At 35.6% G+C, this 22,242-nt stretch overlaps 1 protein-coding gene across 2 annotated transcripts in view; it reads right to left on the bottom strand.

Moving 5' to 3' along the window:
• Positions 1-14,801: 14,801 nt before the first annotated feature.
• The window catches only part of LOC145332755 (uncharacterized), a 63,872-nt gene continuing 56,431 nt past the window's right edge, over positions 14,802-22,242 (bottom strand). For both annotated transcript variants that reach the window (XM_080177808.1, XM_080177807.1), the window contains 5 exons: positions 22,081-22,166; positions 17,703-17,768; positions 16,898-16,988; positions 16,429-16,507; positions 14,802-15,727 (listed from right to left, as the gene is read on the bottom strand). In XM_080177808.1, the coding sequence (XP_080033934.1) occupies positions 15,618-15,727; positions 16,429-16,507; positions 16,898-16,988; positions 17,703-17,768; positions 22,081-22,166 (432 nt within the window). In that variant the 3' untranslated portion in view covers positions 14,802-15,617. The remainder of the gene's footprint in view (positions 15,728-16,428; positions 16,508-16,897; positions 16,989-17,702; positions 17,769-22,080; positions 22,167-22,242) is intronic.

Here is a 22,242-nt window from a genome sequence, read left to right as displayed (position 1 = left end):
CTCACCTGCCAAGATGGATTTAGCCGGTTTGTCAGCCTCTACGCCATCCCCAACAAGCGCACCCTCACGGTGGCTGAAGCCCTGTTGCACCGCCACCTGGCCACGTTCGGATGCCCCCTGAAGATCCATTCCGATAATGGAATGGAATTTACCGGCCAGGTATTCCAGGAACTGGCCTCCCGGCTCGAGATTGGCCTGACACATCCACCACCCTACAACCCGCAGTCCAACCGAGTGGAGAGGTTTCATAGGACGCTCAACACAGGCATGCGCCTGTTCCTAGACAGAGACGATAACAACTGGGAGCCCCACCTGCCTGCCATCGCCTTTGCCTACAACACCAAGGCCTGCAGATCTACTGGTGTGACCCCGTTCCTGGCCTTCTTTGGGAGAGAGGCCAAACTGCCGGTGGACATGGTGCTACGGCTGCCAGAGACCGAATATGCTTCAGTTCCAGCCAACGTCCAAGCTCTGTTGCAGCGCTACTATGCAGTTTATGATGCCATCCAGCAGAAGGAGGAGGGAGCCATCAGGAGGAGCGCGGCAGCTTACGAAGGCACGGCCAAGTATGAGGTTGGAGACTTGGTCTGGTACCTGGCCCCTCGCCTGGTGCCAGGAAAGGCAGCCAAGATTACCAAGAGATGGACTGGCCCCTGGAAAGTAGTGAGGAAAGCTACAGAAGTCCATTATGTCATTAAACCTGCCTCTCCAGTAGCCAGAATCTCAGAAGTTACCGCGCATGTAGGCCGACTGCGCAAATACACTGGAGATGTGACTGCCCACCAGATCCCAGACGACATCCAAGTTGACGTGGACGGCGACGAGGATGCCACCGAGCTGCCAGTTGGAGCGGCGGCGCCCGCAGCTAGCAACCCAGGAGAGTTCCCAGTGCACCAGCCAGCCGCAGCCGCCCCACAGCCTAGCGGCCAAGATCGTGACCCAGTGGAGGAAAACCTGCAGGAGCAGCCCAACGAACCGCCGCCGCCGCCGCCCGCTCCAGAGCCACTCAGAGATGCCATCTGGAACCCTGACTCAGACATGGAGAACCTGCCAGCCAGCAGCGAGCCTGTAGGAGAAGAGCCAGCCACTGCGATGGAAGAAGCCGCCCCAGAAGAGGAAGAAGAAGCCATGTGCCCCCTGCTGATGACAGCCATCCCCATCCGGGTCGGAGCTAGGAGGCCAAGCAACCTGAATCAAGCAGGCGCCCCCATGGAATTCTATGCGCCCTTTGCCATCACCATTCCACCCTTAGGAACCACCAGAGTCTGCCTAGGCCTCCGTGTCCAGCTACCAGCCGCGACAGAACTGATCCTGCAGACGAGGCAAAATTTCCAGCGGCGAGGCCTGGCCGTGGCCAACCCACGCCTAGAAGCCAACCAGGAGCTGACAATGCTGATCACCAACCACAGTCAGACCGAGCAACGAGTGTCCCGGGGAGCCTGTGTAGCCCGAGCTGTCCTCCATCGAGCTGTGCCCCAAGAACTGCCTGTCCGGCGCATGAGCCGGCTGTCGTATCCCCAGGTTCAAGGCCTGGTGGCTCAGGAGCCACGCAACCCTTGAAGGGGAGGTTGTGGTAATACGACACCCATACGGACAGGCCGATTACAGAGTTGCTTCGCTGTGACTTATGATAACAAACCCCCAGCACTAATCCTATTATATCACTATCCATCTCATGACCGCTGTTAACCCCGCACCCGGCGGTCAAACTAGCCTGCCTAAATGTGGGGAGGGGACTTGAACATGCAACTATCACGAGTCCATCATGCGCTTATATAATCGGGAGGCACTGCCTCCCCTTTTACCACCGCTGCCCCCACAGCCTGTCTACCGTCGGGCGCTAAGCCCTAGCGCCCCACACCCCCTTCAAACCTAACCATTGTTATATTTTTGTTGTATATATATAGTAAACATAACTTGTAAATATTATTCAGTTTAAATATATAATTCTGTATGATTGAATCCTGCTTGTTTGTTTGGTAGAATACTTAAAGGCTAGGGCCCGTTGAATCCGAACTCGTTACCCCGTGGGCCGAGTACGCTCGGCTTACCAGATATACACATTGTGTAAAGAATTCTATACACATAGACAAGTTAACCAGATTCGAATCAAATCACAACTGCTTCATTGATTTTACATGACTAAGATATTATTTGATTTAAAAGTGTCCTCATAAGTGCGATTTAAAGAAAAAATGTATCTAATCTCCCTGTATTAAAGGTAGATTTGCCTTGTATATTAGGCAAATTTAGTGATTTTCACCTTAAATCTTAAAACTGAAATATCTGCCAAGAAGGAACAGCTAGGATTTCATTCTCAATGGATTCTACTTGGCACTAGGTCCTATTTGAACGCTGAATTATCCGTTTTCATGGTAATTTTTGTTTATCCTTTATTTGGTTAAGGCAGGGTGTGAAGAACTGTCTAAAAACTATCCTAAATTATAAAAAAATGCATTAACAAATGATAATCTGTTGAAAAAGTGAATTATTCCGAAAATTTAGTGAATATTTTTGATTTAAGATTACACTCCGTAATTTTGTTCTCATTTCCAGAGTTGATATGAGTTTTATGGATAAAATAATTTATTTTGTAATATAATATAAATTGTTTATGTATGTATAAGGGTTTAGGATGGTTTTTAGCCATTAAAAAATATCTTGTGATTTTTTTTTGAATTTGGAAGTTTCTCTACCTCATTAATTAATAACTTTTGTGTGTAGTTCCTTTCGTGGCAACGCCTCTTAAGGGGCGTTTCGTCGTATTCTAACCGTAGCTTTTCTCCTATTTCTAGCCCCTGCAAGGGGCTCTAACCCTGCGGGGTAATCACCTAACCTAACCTGAAATTTCGACAAATCGCCCCTTAAGAGGCTTGACACGAAAGGGACTATAGCCTATTTATTTATATGAAAATAAAATTTGAAAATTGTTAATTTTGTTTGTATTAAATAGTAGGGAACTAAAGAAATAAGACAATGGCCGAAAAATTGATGCACATCCCCAAAGATGATACAAAAAATTACCACTTCTTTAGATTAAACTTATTGGGTGAAACGTTTAAACACTCATCTTAATTAACCAATCAATCAAAAAAAAAGCCAACCCATAAGAAAACGTTATTTTAGCCAGCTGCAAGCAACACTGTATTAGAGTTCATGAAAATCTGGTGCAACATCCAAGTATTTATAAATCTATTGTTGGCCGTATATTTTTCATATTATTTGAAACAGCTCATGTAATTATAAATCGATTCTTGCTTTGTTTATTGCATGATGTGATGTGCATGTATTGTTGCAGGGATCTTAAGGGATAAGACAATAAACGAAATAAATCATATATTCATATCCCTAATGTGGATAAACATAATCACCCCTCTTTGTTTCACAATATTGGTTTAAAGGTTTGGTGACTTCTTGTTTGGAAACAAAAATAAGAGTACCAAAAATTTATGAGCATAAGAATAACATAAGGTGGTTATAAAACTTTGGGTACCTGTGTTGTTTACAGTCCAATGTCCCCAATATTTTGAGAATCTACCAATTTCCCATATGATCAAGATAAAAATGTATTTTAAGTTTAAAGCAGCTTATAGTGCCTATTAAAAAATGACGCCATACAATACATATGACCAATTATAGGTCAGTTTACATTGTAATTGACCTATGGTAAAATGTACCTATCATTGGTCATTTGTATTGTATGATGTTGTTTTGTATTTGGCTCTATTAGTTGCTTTGTCTAACAGGGCTTATGGCCCACAGGGTTAGGGTTAAATATGATTGGAGCTGCCTACCATGCCTAATGATTCAGAGAGAATGAGGGGACAATGGACTGTTTACTAAGCTAGTCCCAAAAGTTTTTCTTATTCTTTGGCTCTACAACTTTGGGACTTCAGTGAATTTCGTTGATTCATAAAACTGAGTTTTCAAACGTTTCAACCACTAATTTAGTCTACAGAAGGGGTCATTTTGTGCATTATCATTGGGGATGTACACCATTTTATCAGTTTTTGTTTTATCCCTTAAGATCCCTGTTAATAGTTAGTTTTTAAAATATATATATATATATATAAATATCAGAGGGGGGGGGGGGGTAGATATACCACACTTTTCTGGGATCTTGCCAGATCAAGTATCAACTGTGGGGAATACCAAAGGATGACTCCATGCAAAATTTGAGCCTGATCCGACCAAAACCGGCCAAGATTTTTATAAAAAACCGGTTTTTTCCGGTTTTTAGGGGGTATCTGTAAATCGATTCAGCTGGAGCAAAACCGGTTGGAGGTACAAAAAATTTTAGTTCACATGAAATTTAGCCAATGTAATTGCCTACAAAAATGTACTTCATCATCAACTTGATTAGACAACTCTTTCCCCTCCTAAATGTCCATTAAAATCTCGGAAACGGCAAAAATCGCCAAAAATCACGCATTCGGCGGCGAATAACGGCTAAACGGTCAGCCGGAGGCGAATCAAACATATGTAAAGAAATGTCCGCCTCAAAAAGTTGTTCAACATCAAAGAGATGCTTGAAGTCTCTAAAACGACTCCTTCCCCTCCTTTAAGGGGAAAAACTGAAAAAACGTGATTTTCAAAAGTATGCCCACTTCGTGGGTGTGGGGGGCACTGAACCTTTCACCCTAGGGTCACCAAATATAAAGTCTAGGCGGCTCACAATGCTGAATTTTCACCAAGTGAAAGTCTTGTGTCATTATCTCTTATGAGAAAAAAGTTATTAATTAATTAAAATTTCAAATTGTGATTTTTTGATGGATTTCTTTGATGAAATGACAGGCTGGTCAATTTTTAGGCCATTTTTTGCGGTTTTTGGCCTGTCACGCCCAAACAGTTTGAGATAATCTCACGGGACCTTTTGCCCAACCTAAGTCTGGTTATTTATGAGGTCTAGGGAAAAAAATCAGACTTACGCAAAAGATTATAATAATAATCTTTACTTAGAAAAATGGCACAAGGTGAGGGTTTGAGGGGGCAAAATTAGCCAACCAGCGATTTTTGACTGCGCGCAGCGACGTCGTGCTTCATCCAATCCGGGATTTTTTCTTTCTTAGACCTCACAAATAACCAGACTTAGGTTGGGCAAAAGGTCCCGTGAGATTATCTCAAACCGTTTGGGCGTGACAGGCCAAAAACCGCAAAAAATGGCCTAAAAATTGACCGGCCTGTCATTTCATCAAAGAAATCCATCAAAAAATCACAATTTGAAATTTTAATTAATTAATAACTTTTTTCTCATAAGAGATAATGACACAAGACTTTCACTTGGTGAAAATTCAGCATTGAGCCGCCTAGAATTTATATTTGGTGACCCTGGGGTGACGGGTTCAGTGCCCCCCACACCCACGAAGTGGGCATACTTTTGAAAATCACGTTTTTTCAGTTTTTCCCCTTAAAGGAGGGGAAGGAGTCGTTTTAGAGACTTCAAGCATCTCTTTGATATTTAACAATTTTTTGAGGCGAACATTTCTTTACTTATGTTTGATTCGCCTCCGGCTGACCGTTTAGCCGTTATTCGCCGCCGAAGGCGTGATTTTTGGCGATTTTTGCCGTTTCCGAGATTTTAATGGACATTTAGGAGGGGAAAGAGTTGTCTAATCAAGTTGATGATGAAATACATTTTTGTAGGCAATTACTTTGGCTAAATTTCATGTGAAGTAAAATTTTTTGTACCTCCAACCGGTTTTGCTCCAGCTGAATCGATTTACAGATATCCCCTAAAAACCGGAAAAAACCGGTTTTTTATAAAAATCTTGGCCGGTTTTGGCCGGATCAGGCTCAAATTTTGCATGGAGTCATCCTTTGGTATTCCCCACAGTTGATACTTGATCTGGCAAGATCCCAGAAAAGTGTGGTATATCTAGGGGGGGGGGGGAGAAGGGTACAAAGCAAGTTTTTGGGATTTTACTCAAAATTCATTACAGACATTTTTATGATCCATAATTTAGAAAAATCCAATCAACAATCATATCAGAAAATAATTGTGTGCCGAAAATATATTGAAACAAGGTATTTCTACATTCAAAGTTTGTCAGTCCATAACCAAAACAAATTCATATGTTAGAATGATCCCAGTGGTTTAAAACCTGCATGAGGTTATCCCTATAATAATAAGGTATAATCTGAAAAGGGGATAAAAATTATTGTCAATTTTGCTTGTTATTTTCCATGTCATTTAATGGTTAGTTCGTTTATCCAGTAGAAGAGGAGGGGTTGGGTAACAGGGGTAGCGGGGGTATCGTTATTTCAGCCTGTTGGAAGTGGCAGTTTATTAGAGAACATGAAAATCTGGTGTAAGATCGAAATAATAAATCCATTTTTCCAATACAATTTTTTTTTTATTCTTTTAATTGGTACTAGAGGCCTCTAGGGGCACTTGAGGAGGGGGGAGTCGAATTTGATAACCCAATTTCTTATTTTAGATTTTAAAAGTAAAAAAAATTTTACATTTGACGTTTATGTTTGCGTTGAACTCTCTTTCTAAAATTGAGAACGTAAAAAAAATTTCGTTTTTTTGTGAATTCTCTTGGGGGGGGTGGTGGTACCCTCCCCCAAAATAGTTAAAAACCTTCCTGGGACATATAAGAATCTACCCTGTTAAGGAGAACCCGATCGGTTCAGCGGTTAGCGAGATCCTTCGGTACAGACACACAGACACACAAACACACAAACACACAGACAAACAGACATCCTGTTACTTTAGTATAAGGATGTGGATCATTGTTTTGAAGCATAAAAAATAGCAGAAAGGTCGTCTTTGTTGACTGAGCTTATTAGAGTTGGCTGCTTTAGAATCGAAGCAACTAGAAGACGAAAATAGGCAGTGGGCCTAGAGGCCTACTCAGCGCTGTTGCCGCGCTAAAATTTAGTGCTATTCCACTACTTTTCAAATGGGAGGATTAAAAATCATTAAAAAAAATATTTTTTTACTTTTTAGTTTTTACTATTTCCATATTTAGGGCAAGAATATTAGATTAGATATTTTCGTTTTAATGTTTTAATTAAAAATTACATAGAATTTTATTTTTATTTAAAAAATTTATTCATGAAAGATGAATCCTTCTATTTCTAAAAAGGGGGAAATTTTTTTCATAATGAACAATCAGCTGATTCTGACCGCCCACGGCTGTTTGCTAAATATCGCTTTTCTTTTTATTCACATTATTATTTATGATTGACTTACAAAAAGCCCTGGGCGGCTTTTGATTTTCGTCTGCTTCTAAATTTAGGGATGGGGAAGTAGTATTTTACCATGAAAAGGGGGTGAGTATTCATCCTCTTATCCTTTTTCCTTATGTAAAATTGTCACTTTGTGGCAGTATTTTTTTCAATTTAATGCCTTTTAAATTATATGGCTTTGACAATGGACGGCATTAACCTGCAGTGCCTTAACCCTGTAAGGCTATTTTGTACTAATATAACCTAACAGTAATCTATTCAAAATGAATAAGTAAACTCAAATTTTTTCTAAATATACGACGACATTTAATAACTTCTCTGTAGTAAAAAAAATACTTTGGCAAATGATCGAGATAATGGATATAGAATATGCGTAAATATTATCAGCTTACACTCACAATGAAATTAATTCGGAAAAAAATCACAAAATCTATACGTGTTTTTCAGTTGTCGTTGGGGGGCAACACATTGTAAAATTGACAACCTCTCTATTTGCCCCCAAATATTATTTTAGATTTATTTTGCTTGTTGGTTATACCTTATTATGACAGGGGAAAAATTGTCGTCATTTTAGTTTGCTAAAATTGGTCAGTTCGTTCCTCTAGTAGGAAGGGAGGGGGTGGAGTAAAGGGGGTTGGTGAAGGTGAAGGTTATTTTTGCCCGCTGCAGTTTCACTTTATTAATAGAAAACATGAAAATCTGGTGTAAGATCCAAGAGAGACAATTAAAAAAGAAATTATTGACTGCTTATATCTTGTTGATTTTATTACAGCAAGAGGTTTTGACAATGATAAAATTTGATAGATGGCGTTTTATTTGATAACCCAAAAAGTTTAAAGAAATATATTTGTATCGGCTACGATCCTAGAGACATTTTAGACACTTACGGGAAAGGAGAAGAGGTGTATCTTTTCAAGGGGTGATTTATCGTAGGAGGTTGTTTTTACCTCCCGCCTAATAGTTATCTTCACTGAACTTTACTACAAAGAAGAACCATATCAGTTTAATGATTAGCAAGATTCTTTGCTTTTGAACTGAACTGATTCTGTTCTCCCTTTTATGGAAGCTTCCCTTAGGCCAAGGAGTGGCGATTTATTTCTTTTATTTAAGTCTTGGGTTATTTTTTACACTTCCCTACCCCTTTGAGCCATTTGAAAAATAAATGCATAAGTATAGATGTATAATCCAATAACTACCTGGCCCAAGTGGCGTAGACCCTTTTCTTCTGCTAGCAATTGCTTTCAGTTCTTTTGTAGGGAATCTGCTGTGTTGATTTTTCCGACGCTATTAGCTGATTTCAAAGTTACAAAACAAAAAAGGAAAGGGTCCCCTCTTGTTGGGTTGATTTACATATAGCCTCCTCTATTCTTTTACTATATCTATAATACAAATTAAAATGATTTCTGTCCGTCCGTTTGTCTGTCCGTCTGTCCCCTAAGATCTCGGTAACCACTGAACCGACCGGATTCTACTCTTTAGGGAATATACCTACTGGTCCTATGGTAGTTTCAGGCTATTTTCTTGGGGGTTGGACACCCCCGACCCCCCCCCAAAAAAAAAAAAAATCCCATCGCCATTTTTTTTAAAGTTAGAAAATTGAAAACAAATCTTTGATATCAAAGACAGTACAAATAATACATCATATTACGATTTTGAGATAAACAAAAAATAGTTTATTATGTTTATGATAGGATCTTTATTAGAAAATAATTGATACTTCATTTTTGTGTTTTTTCTTTATATTAGCTTCAATTACATATTATAGATATATGGATAGAGTAAAATATGCAATGGACAGCGAAATATAACTTAAAGGCTTTATGTTTTTCTTATTAAATAAACATAAGTAGAGACCTGCAGATGGAAGATGTAGGTGTCAACTCCCTTTTGTAGAGGGGTGTTAAAATAAAAATTAAACTCGTCTTAAATTTAGGGGAGTATGTTGTATTTGCCTTAAAATAAACCCATCCTATTGTCTGGAATACAATCCACTAAAGCTTAAACCCATTATAATTTTTTATTCAGGGTGTTTTGAACGCCATTATATAAGCAAATATGTTGCCAAAATGTTATTAATATATTGGATAAAAAGTCAGCAATTACCACATATATTATCTAATATAGTCGACACATAAAGAAATCTATAGTATACACGTGTGTAAAATTAAAGACTGTTTTTTGCGCGCTTTTACTAGCCCCTCCTTTCAATTTTATAAAATTCTACGGCCCTGACATGATATACCTGACAGGATCCAAAAATACATTAAGTACACATGTGTGTAGTCTATAAATAAGGAAAACAACAAAAAATAATCAATCAATGTAAATTAATAATTTTTGGCTTGCAGCTACGCACCTAGAGGCCGCTAGGGGCATTTAAAGGAAGAAGGGGAGGCAAACCTCCACTACACATTGAAGTTTTGTAAAGAAACAAAAAAATATCTCTTTTCCATGGGCAATTTTTTTTGGTAATGATGTTCTTTTGATTTGACCCCTAAATATTATTATTTTGCTTGTTGGCTATATCTTGTCCTGTGGTGGAGGTACTTTACCTCAAAACAGAGCCTGCTATACCTGTCAACGCCCTTGCTGAGGTCAACAAATGATATTTGCTAGCTTATCCAGAGACGGGTTTTTGAGAACACAAATGGAGAATAAACGGTCCACTCTCCCCCCGCCCACCCATTAGTTCCCCTTGCCCCTCACTTTTCCTTTTCTGCATAAATGGGGCATTCTTTTTATACAAACCAACCTGAGGATTGATAAACTAATGAAAGTTTGCCCCCAAAAAATTGCCTATTTCTGTTGTTTGCAAAGTCCGACAATTTTGTAACTGTATATATCTTCCACACAGATAAAATATGTAAAATTTTAGGGGAAGGGGGTTATTTAATGGCTCCTTTCCCTGGAATAAGGTAAAAACAATTAAAGAATATTAAAATAAAAGGGCATGTTGCAGCGGGACCGACCGAATAATGATTTTCTTGTCAATATTTTTGTGTAGGTTATGCTTATCAATTGTAATTTTATTATTGTATTTTGTCTATTTCTTCCCCAAATAAAAAAAGGCAAGAATAAGTAATAACATTAATCCCATTTAAACCCATCCTAACTATTGCAAATATTTAATTCAGTAAATTGTTGCCTATAATAAAGGTGTAAAAACTAGATCTCGCTCAGGGCAATACAATATAACAATTTATATACACAAATTACCATTACCTTGTAAGGGCGGGATTCCCCTTCGATTTAAGGGATCATCTAGAGAAACCAGAGCATCATGCAAGTGTAATGGTATACAATACTCTAACACCAAAGGATATTAGGTTTAGTAATCCATCAGACAACTAACCCTTTGATTGCAAGATTTTTTTCTGAGATGTTCTAACTGTGCACGGTAGTGAGTTGCACCTGTTTTTGGGCCAAATTGGCCAAGGCATTCCCCTACTCTTACTATTTATATCGCGCACCTGACATAGCGGCTGTAGGAAACATTTTTAACGTCTTTAGCAATGACGTGGTGTCAGCCTGAGATTCGATCCTATCACTTCCCCGGCGACGAGCGGATGCGCTACAAGTTGAGCCACGATCGCGGGTTTAATATATTTATACATAAATATTACATGAACTAAAATAATTCAAATCCTTAAATATATGCCCCTGAATTTGTTGTTAAAGGGCACTGAAGAGGGTAAAACATTATTTTCATGAGTGTACCACCAATTTACTCCCCCGTAATGAAAAAAGCAAAAAAATCAATTTTCTCGTATTCATTCAAAACCGGTGGATAGGAACCGGTTCTCACCTATACAAAAAAAACTATGTCTAGCATCGTATTATAACCAGCTTTCTACGAATATAAAAATGTACAATCATAAGATTAAAACCAGTTTTTTAGCTAGTGCCTTCTGCACCCTGGGGCTCAAAAACTGGTTTTAATCTTATAATTGTACATTCTATATTCGCGGAAAGCTGTTTATAATACGATGCGAAAAACAACTCTTACTTCTATTGCTTATGAAGGTCGGTACATTCGTATTTATAGAGAAGCTTCGGTGCTAATAAAGTTGGGGTAAGTTCATTGATCTATAGGGATAAGAACATAGATGATGATAAACAAAATTACCCCTTTTAAAAATCTAACTTTGTGGTTGAAAATTTTGACACTGCAAGTTTGAATCAAATGATTAAGAACTAATAAAGTTCACAAAGTTATTGAGCCACAAATGGGAAAATGATTTTATAAATCTTTGGGGACTAGTATAATTTAAAGTCCTCTCCCTCTCTGTGTATGAAAGATCCATTAGCTAAATAGGCGATGCATCCAGAGAAGAAGGATTTACATAAAATTAAAATATTCGAGTAGATCATATTACACTATGCAGTGGTGTGCACAGAACTTTGAGGGGGGTACTAGCACGCCACCCCCCACCCCCCCCCCAAAAAAAAAATATATATCTTAGTTGAGTGATTTTTACAGACAGACAGACAGAAATGGGACTAAGATGACTATCAAAGCTGAAACACTTAAAAGGGAGGTTACTTTTTACTTGACACTCCCCTTTACCATGCAGGGGGGGGGGGTGCATGTACTTCAGGATGTTAACAATTAGCTATTTTTTTCGTCAGAGGGGTTGAAAACACCCAAGGAGGGAGGGTACATTGGGCTGTTTATTACACTAGTCCCCAAAGTTTTAAAGTACCGTTTTCTTATTTGTTAACTTAACAACTTTGGGAACTTTTTAATGAATACTGATTGGTTGTTTCAATAAGGTGAGTGTGTCCAAACGTTTCAACCACTAAGTGTAATCTGCAAAAGGGGTTATTTTGTGTATCATCCTTTTAGGTGCCTGGAATACACCCCTGTGGCACTCTACTGACTCTGTATAGAGCTTAGTAAAATAAAAGAGTTTTGCATTTACATGTATTAAGGTTCAGTGGCGTGTGGAAGTAGTATTTTGTCTTTTTAAAAGCGAAGCTTTTTATAAATAGGGTCGGTCCGTCCGTACGTCCGTAACGGAAAGCTTTTTTCGTTAATTTAGGCATGTTAGAATGGTTCTTTTGAATTCAAACTTTGTATGGTGATTCCTATAGTAGTTAGGTACGATTTAGAAAGCGTAGCAACTCTATATTCATTACCAGAATGTCCGTACGTCCATTTTAAACATGTTGATTTTTTTACTATTTTAAGAACAAATTTTTATTTGATCTAATAATCCGATTGATCTGATTTTTGGCATACTGATTCCTGGAACAACAAAGTACAATATTTAAAGCGAAGCAACTCTATAATCAAGTCCTAAAAATGTAAATATGTCCATAAACATTATCCTGTATTAAACAGTTTTTCAACAAATTTACTTACAATTTTGCTTTGAATCCTATAGATTTATATTTTGATTATTCAGTTCTGACACTATACAAGTGTTTGTCCGTTTGTCCTACCGTTTCAGTGCTTCGCTTTTATGGATGTTGTCATCCTTGTTTATAAAAGGATTTATATTGATGGTTGTTATTTATGATAGACAGTTGAATTCACACGTCCAAAGGTGGTTAAGGGGTGTTTACCCTTCCCCCCACCTGAAACAAAATTGGGGAACTATAGTCACCCACAAAAAAGCTTAAAAGTTGAATAACTACCCAGCCGAAAAAATGCAAATGAATTTCAAATTTTTGCGACTAATGGCGAATTCGCAAAATTTGTAAGAAATGGAGGGGGGATTTTTTTTTTTTTGGGGGGGGGGGTAGAGGTGCCCCCCTCCCCAAGAAAATAGCCTTAAACCACAACAGGACCAGTAGGTATATTCACTAAGGAGTAGAATCCGATCGGTTCAGTGGTCACCGAGATCTTAAGGACGGACGGACGGACATCAAGCTACTTTGTATTAAAGATACCTTTCCATCCATCATTTTTTAAAAGCGAAGCTTTTCTTTAATTAATTAGGGTCGGTCCGTAAGTCCGTAAAGGTTTGCTCTTTTCGAATTGTCCTATCGATTTTAAACTTTGCATGATGATTCCTGTAGTAGTTGGGTACTACTTAGAAAACATAGCAACTCTATAATCATTACCATTACCAGTTGTGTACTATTTATAATCGTTGCCAGAAAGTCCGTACGTCCATTTAAAACTTTTTTTCTTTTTCGACAACAAATTTTTGTATGTTAGAATTATTAGAATTAATTTGATTTTTTAAATTCTGCTTTCTATTACAACAAATTTCAATGTTATAAGCAAAGCATCTCTATAATTAAGTCCTAAAAATATAAGTATGTCCTTAACCAGTATCATGTATATAAGCAGTTTTGTATGAAATTAATATACAATTTTGTTTGGACTTATGCATTGATATTATGCTTATTCAGTTCTGACACTTTACAAATGTCAATGTTCGTTTGTCCTTCCATTTCAGAGCTTCGCTTTTATGGATGTTGTCATCGTTGTTTATGTCCATGCTTCGATAATTATGGAAACTTGTTAAAAATCTCTTCCCAATGTTACTATTATGAAAATATTTATTTACAAAAATGTGTATTTACATAAATTATACATATCATATTAATAAAGCAACAACTTAGGTTAAAAATCCGCAATTTTTAGTTATAAAAATTTTGAAAAGCTGTACAGAAGGACTAACTTAGTTCATTATAATTTAGAGGTTAATATTAAATGAATTTTTCGTCCATTGTCTTATCATTTAGGTTAGGTCATATTGACTATAAAAGAATAATTGAAATTAGTTGAGGCTACCAGTTTATCCATATATATCCCTTCCCCGAAGATGAGTATAGTCCTTCAACCGATTATGACGTCATACAATAGAATAGCCAATGAGAGGCTAGTATACACTGTAATTGACCAATGGTAAAATTGGATAATTATCGTATGACGTCATAGCTGTTGAGGGACTTAAATCATCTTTCCCTTCGTTATACAAATGAAAATTCAAATTTTAATTATTTCTCTATCTATAATACAAAGTAGAACGATGTCTGTCTGTCTGTCTGTCTGTCTGTCTGTTTGTTTGTCTGTTTGTCTGTTTGTTTGTAGCAAAGGATCTCGCTAACCGCTGAACCGATCAGGTTCTTCTTAACAGGGTAGCTTCTCATAGTTCCCGGGAAGGGTTATGACTATTTTCTTGGGGGGTGGGACACCCCCAACCCCCCCAAAAAATGAAAAATACCCCCCCCCAAAAAAAAAAATAATTCTCTTTTTAAAACTAAAATTGAAATAGTGGGATCGACTACCCTCCCCCCCCAACAAAAAAAAATTCCCCCCCAAAAAAATAATTTTTTTAAAAATTTTTCTTTTAAATCTAAAATACGAAAAATTGGTTTGATCAAACCTCTTGGGGCAAAGCCCCTAGAGGCTAGTTTCTACATAAGTATTCTGGTAGCAAACATACTTAATTTAGTGTGCTTTAACTCCCACATAACTTCACATCTTAATAGTTTTCTAGTATTGCTTCAAAACATAACAATATCCACTGAATTAGAACAGGATTTTAGCCATACTGAAAAATCATGTAAAGCATCATATTACAAATAAATTTCCAGGATAATAAAATAAAAAAATTATACCAATTTGTTAGCTCTTTTTTTTATTTATCTTAATTTTTCATTTGAATATCCGTGGAAAGCTGTCTATAATATGATGCAAAAACTATCAAACTTAAAAAAGGATACATAGGCAAATAATAAATTAATAATAATAATAATGGAAGAAGGCCAACTTTTGCACTTGTAATAAATCCCACTTCTGATGAATGGACTATGTTTTGCGGAAATAAAGAAACACCAATTAATTCACCATTGTTTACTTTTTGCATACTAATCCTTATACATTTTTTAAACAAGGATAAAAATATTCAAAACAGTAATCATTAAAATTGCAAATAGATAAGGCATTCATTTAAATACAAAAAAAAACTTTTTAGAATATTTCCTTCTAATTACAAAAGTACATTATTTCCATTCAAAATACCTCTGAAATTCTTAAAATAAAATTCTGTTTATTCAAATATCATGACAAAAAGTAATTTTAAACCAGTTGCAAAATGAAATAAAGTAAAATAATTTTTAATTTTCAAATTTGAAATTACAAATACATTTGCATTAAATGAAATAAAATTTCAATTCAGTAACAAAATATTTGAATTAATTTCTACATAGTGTTGCTTTACAAATATAGAAGAAATGATCACAAATCTATAATCAAGGGTTTGAAATATATGGTACATCTAAAAAAAACTATTGGCTCCGGCATCAATAAAAAAATTGCCAAAAATTTTCTTCCTTTTGCCAATTTTTTTCATTAACAAAGTTTCAAAGTATAATATATTTCATTAGGATTACTGTTTAATAACAAAAAATTTGGAGGTACAATAACTTTTTTAGTTGTTATATTCCACCCTTTCTCTATTCCATTAAATAAGTGGGACAACTGTTATGATTAAAATGGCCAGGAATGATGTGTTGAGTTTTGTCGCCACATTGCCTTGAGTGTACACTGACGGGTCCAGCTGGATCTGACTTCCTGTGTACACAACAGGGTTATTAACTTTTTGGTTATACATTATTATTTTCTTCAAATTCTGACAGCTGTTTCAAAATTATTTTTATTTTAAAGGTATTTAAGTTTATAGGAATCAATAAATGGGCCTTTTTCTGTAGTTTTAAAATATGATGTTTAATTATCTTGTTTTTATTAAAAAATAAGTTTCATAACATTGTTCTGCATTTATGCTTTTTCTAATTGACCTCTTTTTATTTGTTTTGATATTTCCATATAAAAATGTTTTAATTTGTTGAAATTAAAAGAATTGAAAAAAAAACAAATTAAATGTCAGGTTACATCATTTGAAAAGACAAAAGTCAATTTTGTTTTTCCTGGAATGATAAAATACAAACATTGAAATTCTAAACAGAAAGAATGTATTGTTAGGATGCCAAAAGAAAATAATATTTTTAATTTTTATACTCCTTCTTATTTGTTGAGGAAAGAGTCACTAATAGGAATCAAATGATCCCAGCTGCCCTAAAGCCCAATTTTCTTGACACCCTCAAATTTGTTTTTTTTATCCCTAATCGTGTTAGATTATTATTCTGTAGGGCTAACAATCCAAAAATATCTTTTTAAAAACAATGCAAAAACATTACATTATCTAAAATTAGTAAGAATTCACAAACAAACTTAAAATTTTTGAAAATCTACAAAAAAGAAGTTGGTAACCCTGCCTGTGGAAGTTGGGTTTGGCGCCTTGTAGCCAGTTGTACTTGTGCGCGGTGTAGTCAAGTTATTAGTTGTTGAGTCATCCTAAAATTAAAGATTTTGTATCAATGGATCTAGAATATACGTGGATATTATGACAGGGAAAATTTGTTCTCAATTAAGCATGCTATTTTTCATGCTATTTATTGGTCGTGCTGTTCATCCAATAGGAGAGGAGGGAATTGGGTAAAGTGTGTATGTGGGGGGGGGGGGGAGATTGTTTTTTCAGCCTGCTACAGGTTTTATTACAAGGTTTATATTAGATAACATGAAAATCTGGTGTAAGATCCAAGTAATAATAGATCCATTATTGTATCACATACTAATTTGTAGAGAACCTTTTGATTTTTTAGTATTCCTGATATGTTTAGTGACTTTAAAAGTGACTTTTTTAGAGGACTTTTCTGAAGGTTTTCATAAGTTTTACAGGTTTACCTTTGAGTGTTTCCATGATTTAGGAAGAATAATTAGATCAGGTTCTGAACTTGTTGAATCATAATTCTTGATCACCACTCCACTTCCACACCTAATTAAAAAGTGGATGATTTAAATTTATTCAGGTTCTAGACTATTATAATTAATAGATATTAGTATAGTGAAACACAAAGAAATATAATGTATGAAGTGATTTAAGAAATAGTTGTTCAGTGGACATGAAAATTAAGAATAAATTTATAGAAATAACTAAACCTTTCACATTTGTTCTTATTACGTTGTATTGTAAATAATTTTGAAACATGACTGGCGGACTTGCCAAGCAAATAAATATGCTCATGATATGAGGAATCCTAACTTGGTTTTGGCCAGATACTTTTTTGGCCGAAGACCGGATATCAAACTGATTTCTAATGCTGGATATCCGGTAACCAGCCGGATATCTGGCCAACGCCGGTTATCCGACAAATTGCCAGATAACTGGATATACAGCATTAGAAATCAGCCAGATATCCGGTATCCGGACGGTTTCAATATCCTGTATCCGAATAGTTTAAATATCCAGTATCCAGCCGGATATTGAAAATGGCCGGATATCTGGCCCAACTGTTATCCTAACAAACAAAAATTAATCATCTTTCTTAGATAACAGCTGTTAAAAATTAAACTTATTTTCAAAGTTATGGACTGACTCAAGAAAAAACAACGTGAATTAAAGAGCAGCTGTGCTACTAATAAAATCTTGTTATTGCTGATCTACCTATGGCAATGAATAATCTTAATCTTGTTAAAAAAATAGACAAACCTCAAAACGCCATCATCTACAATTATTGAGTTTGCTGCATATTCCACCAATCTCTCCTCTGTGCTTCTAAAACAGTTAAATTCTTATAATAAAGTAACAGGTGGGTTTGTCTGTGTGTTTGTATGTGTGTTTGTATATGTATTTGTATGTTTGTACCGAAGGATTTCGCTAACCGCTCTATAACAGGGTAGCTTCTCATAGGTCCCGGGAAGGTTTATAACTATTTTTGGGGAGGGTACCGGCACCCTCCCCAGAGCAATTGACAAAATAAAATAAAAATAAAAACGTCGCCCTGCGGACATTTTTTTGCATTTAGCTAAAAACATAACCAACACAATCTATTGGAGAAAACAAAATTTAGGTAATTAGTTCTTTTGAAATTGATTGAAAAGAAATAATTTTGCGGATTTTACGGCGTCTAGGGGCGTAGCCGCTAGTAATAACATACAGTCAAAAAGACAGACTGACACACAAAATGTCAGACAAAAAAGCTAGACACATTTTTTCTCTCCATAAGTTAATGTTTTATTATATATCCCAGGATAATGTGAATAAAATTACGCGGATTTTCCTATTATCGTTCAGGATTTAAATTACCATAATAGAAGAAAATCAGTATCCTGTGTTTATTCAGTTTTACATTAAGTTTAAATACAATTTTTACATATAACTCTATATTCTGCTTATATTATGTCCAGACACTCTACAAGTGTAAATGTACGTCTTGCAATAACAATAAGTAACTGAATCGAAAAGTACAACAGACAGACAGAAGTATATAAAAGTACATTAAAAGTACAGGGTTTACAGATAAACATTTTTGGTGATTTACCACAAATTGCCTGTCAAGCACTAATTCCCAACCCTTATTATTAAAGTAAAAAGGAGGGGGTGAGGTGTAGTTTTTTTGTGTACCACCTGCAGGGGGCGCTAACACTGTGGGGCCTAAACCTGCAGTGCCTTATCCATGTGAGGATACTTTGTACCCAATATAACCTAGCCTAGCCATACCTAAAGTAAAAAACCAACAAACAAATAACTAACCCTCAACCCTCCCTTTTTATATACAATTTATTTTGAAAATAAGGAGGTGGGAAGTCGACACAAGAAAAAAAAGAAAATATAAAAATGTAAAGTGGGACAATAAAGTAATTTGGTAAATAACAAAGCAGTCAATAAAGCACGATGGACACAGGGATGGTTAAATAAAAGATGAGCATTCCCTTCTTTTGAAAAGAACCCAATTTTCTATTTTAATTACTTACTAGCAGCTACGCCTCTAGAGGCCTCTAGAAGGGCCTTGAGGAGGGGTGAGTTGAATTCGATAACCAATTTTTTTTATTTTAGATTTAGAAAGAAAAAGTAAGAAATATTTTTTGGGGTGATTTTTTTGGGAGGGTGTCGACCATTCCTCCCCCTTTTATTTTTTTTTTAAGGGGGGGGTAATTTATGTCTAGGGGAAATTTTTCTGGGGAGGGTGGGGTGCTCATCCCTCATTTTTATGACGTCACATGTTTGCTTTTTTTAGGTGTATTTAAAGCTGAAAAATTGCCTAAAATTATTCCAAGATTAAAATATAAAAATTAAATAGCCTCAAACCATCCTGGTCCCGAAGAGAAGCTTCGGTTCAGTAGTTCATAAATCTTAGACTTCAAACAAACAACCTGGCCTTACTGCTGTAAATAATTGGATGGACATTAAAGTAAAACACTAGAGGGAGAAATGGTTAGATATCTGTATCTCCCCATAGCAACCACCTTGTGCAACCTTTCTATTGGGTCACTGAAAATCAACCAACACAGCCAAGTAGCAGAAAATAATTTAGAAGCAGACGAAAGAGTTTTTTGAAAAAGGATGGGAGGTAGTTGTATGTATATACATTTATACTATAGATTTGTTGGATGGTCACCATTTTACTAGGTGAACAGTAATACATAGATTATAGAAGAGCCCTGCTCCCAGACAAAAAAGTTTTTTCTCCCTGCTCCAAACATAAGATATCTCTTTAGAACTTTCATGGTTATGGATACAGGTGGTTAGATTAATTCTTGTACATAACATAAAAAATGTCTTCTAACGGGGTGCCTCCCGAAAAGTGCCTAAAAAGAATAAAAATGTTCAATCTTTATTTGATAATAAGTGAGGGTACTTTTTTCCTTAACCTATAATGTTTAATCCCTTAGGGGCCTGGTTCCAAATTTCCTGTACCCTATATAACATAACCTAAAATTAATTAAATAATACTAGCGGCTATGCCCCTAGAGGCCTCTAGGGGCACTTGATGAGTGAGGAGTTGATTGACCCATGAGAAACTATCCTGTTAAGGAGAACCGGATTGGTTTAGCAGTTAGCGAAATCCTTCAGTATGGACAAACAAACAAACAGACATCCTGTTACTTTATTATAAAGATAACACAAACTACCACCCCTCCTTTTTATTTTAAAATTTTGGAATGGGTTAATTACTCAATTTAACACTTGATAATAGCCTAAAACCATTCCCAGACCTATGTAAGGTTTCCCTAAAACAAAGATTTCTTCCATTAATTATCAAAATCTTAAGCTTTAGACAAAAAAAAACATACTACTTTTTAAGTAAGGATAGCTAGGTTCTTAAGAACTAATATTTTAAGCAACTGAAAATATTTAGTGTCCAGGTTCTAATTCTATCCAATGAATGTATAACCTTGGGAAGCATAATGAAAGAGAAAACAACAAAGAGCAGAAATTAATTTGTATGTGTGTGTGTGTGTGTGTTTGTGTGTGAGTGTGTGTGAAGAACAAATTGAAGCGGGAAAATCTCTTTGTTTGAGTGCCAATTTTCTAGCCGCACCAAACCATTAATATTTCAACGCAGATGGGAAAAATAGGTGTCAGGGCTTGTTGTATATAAGGGTTTATATTTTAGTGTGTAAAATAATTAAAGTATAAATGATTTAAAAACTACACAGTTGTCTGTCTATATGAGCGTCTAATAATATCTTAAATATTTTTAGAACATTTAGTCAACAAATTTTGGATTGGTCCCAGGCAGGTTTGAAGCTAAACTAACTTGATGGAATAAGAAGAGTCTAACTGCAGAACGTAAATGTTAAGTAGGAGGTAAAGATTAAGGCAATGTTAAAATATTTCTAATTTTAAGTGTCTTTTAGATATGCAACATTTTACATATACAATAAGTTAAAACATACCTAAATTATTATGCAAAGTTATTACAAATTTTTCCAAAGTAACCTTAATTCTTCCAACTTGATATTCAGCCCTGAGACAGTCTTTAAATAAGTTTATTAGACAGCTTTACCACAAATTTTATTTCTATGCCTCTCATAAAGAAATTTCTCTATTGGCCAATTTTCTTTATTTGGATTTGAAAGTTGGACATGTATCAAATGCTCTTGTTATATCAGAAGTAATATTTTGTGTATTCTTTTACATGAAGTTTTAATATGTATCAAATACTCCTAGTAAAGGGAAAGCAAAAGTTAAACGATCTGTTTTTTAATAATCATAACTATTAGACAAATTGGTTAAATACCAAAAAATTTTGAATAAATTGTAATGATTTTTAGTTGGAATTTAATGTTCTTCATGTATCAAATGCTCTAGTTAGCTCAAAACTCAAGTGTAATAAAAATTTACATTATTATAGTATTATAGACAATTTTCTGCGTATAGTAAAAAGAAAAAAAGTATAAGATTAATTCAAGTTTTGTTAATGTTTACAAGTTAAGTTACCAATGGAAGAATTTAAACATAAACTTTGTTTTGTAAGAACAGACAGAAAAAATTTACATTTCTTTGAAAACTTGTAAAAATGTTAATTACTGTTCAAATGAATTATTAATGGAGTGGTAATTGTTATTCATCGCATCGTATTATAGACAGTTTTCTGCGGATATGAAATAAAAAATTATAAGATTAAAAGCAGATAAAATTGTCAAAGAACAGACGTGTTACAATCTAAGATAAAGATTTATCCTTTTATTAAAGTAACAGGATCTGTATCGATGTAACCACTGAACCAATATGATTCTCCTTTGAAGATTGATAGCTATTTTTGGGGAGAGTAACACCACCCAAATGAAATCGCACCTAGAAAATAATGGGCCCCTACAATTTTTTAAAAATTTTTTCTTTTCAAATCAAAAATAGAAATGGGGGTCTGTCGACTTCCCCCTCCCCACTCAAGGTCCCCTAGATGCCTATAGGGGCGTAACCAGTAGTGACTAATAAAGTTATACAAATATTTTAAATTTTTCATCGCATCGTATCATAAACAGCTTTCCGCGGAAATAATAATGTGCAATTATAAGATTAAAACCGGTTCTTATCCAGTGGATAATCAATCGGTTTGGAAGCTATACTGGAAAAAACTTACTTGCACTCAGAGTGGATACACTTGAGACATTTACCAGAGGTCAGGTACAACTGACGGATAAAGTTCAGTGATCCGGTTCCTTTCACCTTTAAAAAAAAGATTGATTAATCTATTTTCTGTTAATATATCCCTATCTATAAATCAAATTGTAAATTTGGTAGC

This window comes from Acartia tonsa, chromosome 11 (genome assembly GCF_053477335.1).
Source record: "Acartia tonsa isolate MP-2025a chromosome 11, ASM5347733v1, whole genome shotgun sequence".
NCBI lineage: Eukaryota > Metazoa > Arthropoda > Copepoda > Calanoida > Acartiidae > Acartia > Acartia tonsa.
This window is presented reverse-complemented; position numbering and strand designations above follow the sequence as displayed.